Source organism: Limulus polyphemus, unplaced genomic scaffold (assembly GCF_000517525.1).
Source record: "Limulus polyphemus unplaced genomic scaffold, Limulus_polyphemus-2.1.2 Scaffold3146, whole genome shotgun sequence".
NCBI classification, from domain to species: domain Eukaryota; kingdom Metazoa; phylum Arthropoda; class Merostomata; order Xiphosura; family Limulidae; genus Limulus; species Limulus polyphemus.
This window is the reverse complement of record NW_013668756.1, coordinates 66,324-73,581: the sequence shown is the minus strand read 5'-3', so window position 1 is coordinate 73,581 and position 7,258 is coordinate 66,324. Positions and strand designations below refer to the sequence as shown.

Here is a 7,258-nt window from a genome sequence, read left to right as displayed (position 1 = left end):
TCCACATACCCAAAGTACTGTTCCATTAAAGACATAACAAAATTATGAAGTTTGGTTAGGGCCATGTTGTCCATCTTTTCCCTGAAATATAAGTAATGTTAACCTTTCTGTACAAAAAAAAATTATTTATAAAACTTAGTTTCTTTCAATGACGTCTATTTCCATCATAATGTAAGCATCAGGCTTCTAATTCATGTCTATCAATTTTCAAATACAAATTTTCATTTCATTTTTTAATTTTTGAAGACGAATATATACTGATATTTGGTAAGGACCACATATCCCCATAATCAGATGACTGTATTAGAATCAAATTAAATTTGTAATTCCCAAAACCACATTTAAACTACAAAAAACAACCCAAAGTCATTCACCTTTTTGTTATGAAATATAAATTTTTTCATAAGACTAACCATCAAAATAGCTTCATGATTTATCTTCAAGTTTTGTTTCATGCATATATTGTACTTTTTAATATTTTTTTGAATCATAATGTAGTTTGCTGTTAAAGTATGTTTTTATTAAAACAAACTCTGTCTAATTTTGAGTAATTTCTTCATGCTTAAAATTTTTTCTTAAAACAGAGTAATTAGATATGAATAGTCTAATGTTAGTATACAAACACAAAGTTTTAATATTTTAACAGACATCAAATTATTGGAGTGTTTTTAACTTGAAAATGTTATCAGGCTGCATTATACATGATCAAGTAACACAAAGTTTAAAAAAAAATTTCAAAAATTTGTAACAAATACTTCCATACAGCTTGCACAAAAACAAAATATTATGTAAACATATATAAATTTAACTATTTTACTAATACCAAAATACACAAAGCTTCACAATTTCAGTAATGGTTAGATTCTTAAGGAAATTAGTTTTTAATGATACAATTTACACAAGGATATTTGTGTTTAAAAAGCTGTTGAATTTGGTTGTTTTTTAATCTAGTTCAGTCATGGGAAATAGAATAAAAGAGTAAACCATCCACTTACGTTTCCTCTTCTTCGCAAGGAAATCGGTTAAGAAACATATCATTGTATGATGCAATCACCAAACAAATGTTGCTGAGGAAATTGTTACATCCTAAGTCCACAAACTCAAGAATATCCTGTCATACACAAAACATTTAATTGTTTACAGATCAAATTTGGAGCTTATTGCTTTGACATTAATATCCATATAAGCCTTACAATGATTTTCTACAATATTCTTTTACTGGCTTTACATTAAAAGTTTCCAGTAAGAAAATACCTAAACCTAACATTTTCTGTAGAGGATACCATTGTCAACAAGCCCTTTTACATGCCTTACAAGTCAGGTGAGAATGCAACATACAAAATATTGATTGAAATGCTATTTTACCAGTCATTTACAATACATCAGCTATTGTGGTATATAATACCCTTTTGCTTGAAAAGTGTGATCTACTACTCAACAGTATGCATGAGATTACATCACAATAAAACAGAAAATAATTGTCTACAATTTTTTTTTTATAGTGGCCCTATATTATTGGTTAAATGTACAAAAAAAAAGCATAAAATCATCTTCACTGCACACTCGTATGACATTTATCATTTCTGATGAGTCATTTTACTCAATATCACAGAGCTCATTGGTCAAAATGTTATTTATATCAGTGATTTACAGTACATCAATTATTACAGTAAACAATCCCTTATGTTTGTGAGAGTTATTTAAAATGCAATGTTAGTGATACACATTTTATAAGATTTAGTCAAAAAATTCATAACTAAAGTGTATGATTTTTAACTTTTAATAGTTCACAACAAAACATTAAACCACAAATTACACAGTCATAAGAGTAATTTTAAGAAAAGTTAGGAGTTAAAGTTTCCTATCTGAAACAGGACCTTTTAATGGCCTAAAATCAGAAGCAAAAACAAATAACTAAGCCAAGTATGCTGCACATAAAAAAATTTTTGTGACAATTAAACAGAATTCAGTTAAACTGATAACAGTCTTATAGTACTTGAATAAAACAAAAGCACTTTATGCTAATATAATAATAAGTAGGCAAAAAAACAACTTATGAGCATAGTTAATTGATTTATTTATGGTGGAACATACTATAGTTAAAAAAAGATATAAATATGACACTATCCTGTCTTGCAATTCACTACTGATGATGACATTGTAATGTTGAAACACACAGATTTCAACTCTTTGAAGGCCATAGATTGGTCTTATTTAAAAATGTCTTTTGTGTACACATTTTAACATTGCGTGTTATCTATTATTTTAACATTATACACAAGTGCCAAGAAACAATACTTGGAATCAGTAATTGTTGTATAATATCTTTAAAAAGTTACTGTAAAATTACCGTTGGAAAAATAAAAAGAATGCTTTAGTTATACTTGTTTCACAATCTTGTATGTTTACTAATAATAGTGAAGAACAACTTCAGTCCATATAGTTTTTGGTAATATCTTAAGAGAGGTATGATTAAAAATAACTGAATAACGATATTTCAGTTACAAGTACAAAAGACAAATATATTAAGATTTAATAGCTTAAAGAGAAATAAGTAATATTTGTATGAAAAATGAGAAATAAAACACAAACAACTGGAAGATTCATGTATATGTCTGAGGGGCGTTCTTGCTCGCCAAGTTTTGGAACGTTTTCTCCACACTGAAGTTTAACTTGTCTTTCCAACTCCAAAAGGTCAACATTGAGTCTTTCCCGTGAACTAAACGAAAACACATTCAAAAATTGATATCATGAAAGAGAATCTTGAAGCTTTTGCCAAAATATTTGTATTGAAAATGGAAAAATCTCTCTCTTTATCTTCAAATTCCATTGTTATTCTTTGACGAGTATCATTTTACTTCAAAGGCAAAAATTTTCCTCTACAAATTTCACGAACATATACATGTCAATAGAAACTAAAGTAAAAAATATATCAAACAAGCATCAAACACAGACTGAAATACACCATTACAAATATGCATCTTTATTCTAGTTGAAAATCAAAACATTGTGAAACCTTGTATTAACTTTATAGGATTATTTTATAAAAATTTATTGTCTTTTTTTTCTTCAAACCCTTTTCAAATTCTAGATTCTAATTTTGTGAGAACATTCAGTCTCTATCGGTTGTAACTTGACTACAGAATAGAAAATTAAAACACTCAAAAAGCTTCAGAATGAAATACTTCTTTGTTTCCTAATATTACAAAAAATACAATACTATTTTTCTGAAAGTTTATAAATAGTTTGTAACATTTTTTTTTTTATGAATTGTTGCAAAATATTTCTTTGTTGAAGCAAAAAGAATATTTGTACTTTATTTTGGAAATTTTCTACTTCTTAAACCATTACTTTAAGAACTTCATAAATACCTCATGGTTCAGCAAAGCTTTATGATAAGAATTTAATACTTTATCATTATAAATATTAATAGTTGAAACTCACTGAGACAGAAACTCTTCACAAAGGTTCTCCGCAGGTTCTTTTAACTGTAACAACAGGTCAACACATTCTGCAAGTTGCTTTGGGGTAGCCTATAAAAATTGATTTGAATATTGTAAATTTTCAAAGACAAATAGCATTCAACCACAAAAACACTTGTATATGGAAGTACATTATGCTAACACATTAGCAAATTAACAAACAATGATTTGTAAGCACAGTAATATTTCCAAATATCACTGTGTTTACTGTTGTTGTTTTAACACAAAGTTACACAATGCTTATCTGTGCTTTCTCCACAGTGGGAAATCAAATCCTGGAATTTTGAACTAGGCATCTATAAACTTACAACTGACCCATCAGGGATGTCATTGTACTTATTAATGTTTGCTAATTTACTACTAATCACAAAAAAACCTAAAATAATTCATAGGAAATGCAAGAATTGCACTGGCATTCATCAATTGAGAAAAACACCCATAAAACTAAACTGTTATGTGTAAACAACAAATGACATATAATATCATCAGTTAATTTTCTTTAAAAACTTTGATCTTATGTTAATGCTGGTTTGTTTACTACGAATAGTTGCATTGATTAAAAAACACATTTCTTATGGTCATCCACAAAATCTCCTATGAAAATTATAAGTTTGTGTTTAAGATTAATTAAAAAAATTAAGTTCGTACTTTCTTCCAGTTAGTAGTAATGTTCAGCAAGATTCAATTTTTAGAATAAGCACTAGAGCAGAAAAAGACCTAATTTCACTGGATTTGCTCATCAGAATACCAGTGCTCAAACCTTTCCGTACCTCCTGTACAAGTGAAAGTTCCCATGGGTTTTTGAAACATGCATGCTTCCAAGCAACATGTATTTGTGGGTGAATCATTGAATTCTGATTCAATGTTATGCATTTTCATGCATTCAGAGTTCATCAGATTTTTTTATTTAGAATATTTACATTTCATAATGTATTTGTAACTTAGAAAAACAGAAAGTGCATGCATTTCTTAACATGGTTAAGTGACTACCACACAAGTACGTTGTTATCATTAATAAGCGAAACACTATAACCTATTGAGTTTTCTATGTTTTTAACTAAATTGAATGTCATTATCAGTAACTTAATAATTTGCATTTTTCATGTAATACCATTATATGTTTATGTAACCATCAAAACATTTTTACTTGATAAGTTTAGGTGTCAAACACATTTATATATATTTCAAAGATATTGTAAATTATTAAGAGCCTTCTTTTTTGAATTTTCATCACAGATATGCAAGTGGAGAAAAATTATCACTGACATATAAATGACCATCCTAGGCTCTGGAGACACTATCAGAACTAGAACATGGATAGTGAATCTCAAACAAAAGTGAAACTTCTCTTTGTTAACAGTTTAGTTTTACCTATGGAAAAAACTTAAACACTAGCAAAATTAAATAAATAATAAAACCTTACAGCTTTGAAAGATACGAGAAATTTGTTACTCTACTAATATGTAGCGTGTCTTTTAAATAAGATCAAACAAGATTTAATTAACATGGTAAGTCAGCAATGATTGAAAATAACAAAAAAAAACTTGATTTTTTATTGTAAAGTTTAATTCAGGAGTCTTAATCTTGATAACCCAGTATGTTATAATAAAATCCAAAAATATATGTATATAACACACACAAACATATATATATATATATTCTCAAAATAAATCATCTATATTTAAACTATTTAATTTCACATAGGGTTCCTTATACAAAAAAAACGTTTGGACCCATAAATGCTAGAAAAACCTAACTGCAGAAGATGGAATGGAACTGTAGTGCTTTGTAGTTTTAATAAATAGTGAATAAAACACATTAGTTAACATTGATAATGCTGATAAAGTACTACATCTTAAGAGTTAGGCATAACATACAAAAAAGCTAAAGAGAAAGACTATATACCATAAAGGTATTTTTAAAACATAATTTTGTATGGTATAATCTCACTGTAAACAAAAGGAAAGCAAAATTCAAATACACAGCTCAAAACAATTAAGAGATAATTAGAATTTTCTATATTCTAACAACTACATGGCATAACTGGTGTAATGTAAAGTACTTGATGAACTTCCAAAATCTTTTGCACTTGTTCTTAACCCTATTACTACCAGCCAATAATTGTTTTAATAGGTAACATTGCTCTCATCATATTTCTTTCCTAAAATAAAACTAGTGGATGAAATTGTTTGAAATTTAACAAGAACTTTCCTAAAAGTAAGTAGTTTCAGAAAAATAAAGTATTTTAATTTAAGCATCTTTAACCTTAAAATCTTAGGAATTTACATTAGGAAATGGTTTTTGTAAGAAAAAATTAAAATACTTACATTTGTTCCAGAGTTGAATCATTTACTTTATGTTTTAGTTCCTTATTCTAAAAATCTCTATAAAAACGTTTTATCATTCCATGAAATGTAAATTTTGTCTATTTCAAATTTTTTAAATCATGTACTCTAACTAAACCCAAACAATATGCAAGTATTTTGTATTATTAAATAGGATTTCACACATATATATTTATTACTTTAAACTTATTTCATAAATACATTCATCTTTATCTGAAGTTTGTTTGATTCTACCCATAATTTGGTCTATTGTGCTCATAAAACCATGATACAAACAACTGCCCTAAGTAATTATATCTCACAGCTGCTCTCACTCACTCTAGTATGGATGCATTTGAACATTACTGTAGAAATGATAGTAAGAAAGTACACATATGGTATTGTGTGTACCGTACTTGAATGCAATTTGTTTGATCTTTCAAACAAGTTTATTTTAGCAAATGTTCTTGTATGTGGCTTCACAATACAAAGTACAACTTTCACTACCATTACTAGTGTGTGTTTAGCAAAGTTACAGTACAGGAAGTTTGTATAACACATGCCTGACACATAACTACATCAGTACATGGTAAATACTGTAACAAGTGTTTACCAAAGGAAATACACACCATACATTACAAACAAAGTAACTTTACAGCATTTAAAAGATTAGTCTAAGTCACCTTCTTCCCATTAGAACTGTTCAATGGCCAGATATATTGGAATTAGATACTCAGGGGTGTTCACACTCCTGTTGTGGCAATGCTCTGTCAAATGCTCTTCTTGCTTCACTCCACTTTTTTTTTACATCGATGGGTTGAGTCATTTCACAATCAACATATTGTATTTATTTATTTATTTTCATATGCAGCTTAACTTTCAAGACTTCTAAGTGAATTAAAAACGAGTTTAGTTTCTAGGAAAAAACCAGTCATGCAATCTTTGTAAGAACCTGTGTGCTAGAGCTATCGTTACTTTTTTCTTTCAAAAATTAAGACCCTGCTGTCCAGAGAAATCTCATATAAAGTAAGATGTGCTTTTTTGCATAATATTCATAAATATTCACAGATGTTATATTGCTTATGATGAAATTGGTTTTTAGTGTATTTTGTGATTTTATGTTTTAGTCTATACACACATATATCACCAACATACATGGAGTGATATCTTTCAATAAAGTGTAATTTCAAAAGAATTCACAATTTTATGTATAAACCAAAGAAAAAGTTTATATTGTACTACTTCTATCTGCCATTTACAGAAAATATTAATTTATTGTGTTTATTAGGTATCTATGATAGTAATAACTAATGAAGTATAATGAGCAGTTAAAAGGTCATACAACGTCTTACATAAGGTAAGGTATATATATATATATATATATAACAGCTAATATGTAGACGTGTCTTTTAAATAAGATACAAACAAGATTTAATTAACTATAGGTAAGTT

The 7,258-nt window shown here is 27.9% G+C and overlaps 1 protein-coding gene across 1 annotated transcript in view; it reads right to left on the bottom strand.

The window, feature by feature from the left end:
- Positions 1-7,258, bottom strand: part of LOC106468751 (vacuolar protein sorting-associated protein 51 homolog) — a 112,481-nt gene that overhangs the window by 47,604 nt on the left and 57,619 nt on the right. Inside the window, exons 7-10 of the mRNA XM_022397105.1 lie at positions 3,445-3,533; positions 2,593-2,719; positions 996-1,111; positions 6-81 (exon numbers count right to left, since the gene is read on the bottom strand). Coding sequence (XP_022252813.1) covers positions 6-81; positions 996-1,111; positions 2,593-2,719; positions 3,445-3,533 — 408 coding nt within the window. The remainder of the gene's footprint in view (positions 1-5; positions 82-995; positions 1,112-2,592; positions 2,720-3,444; positions 3,534-7,258) is intronic.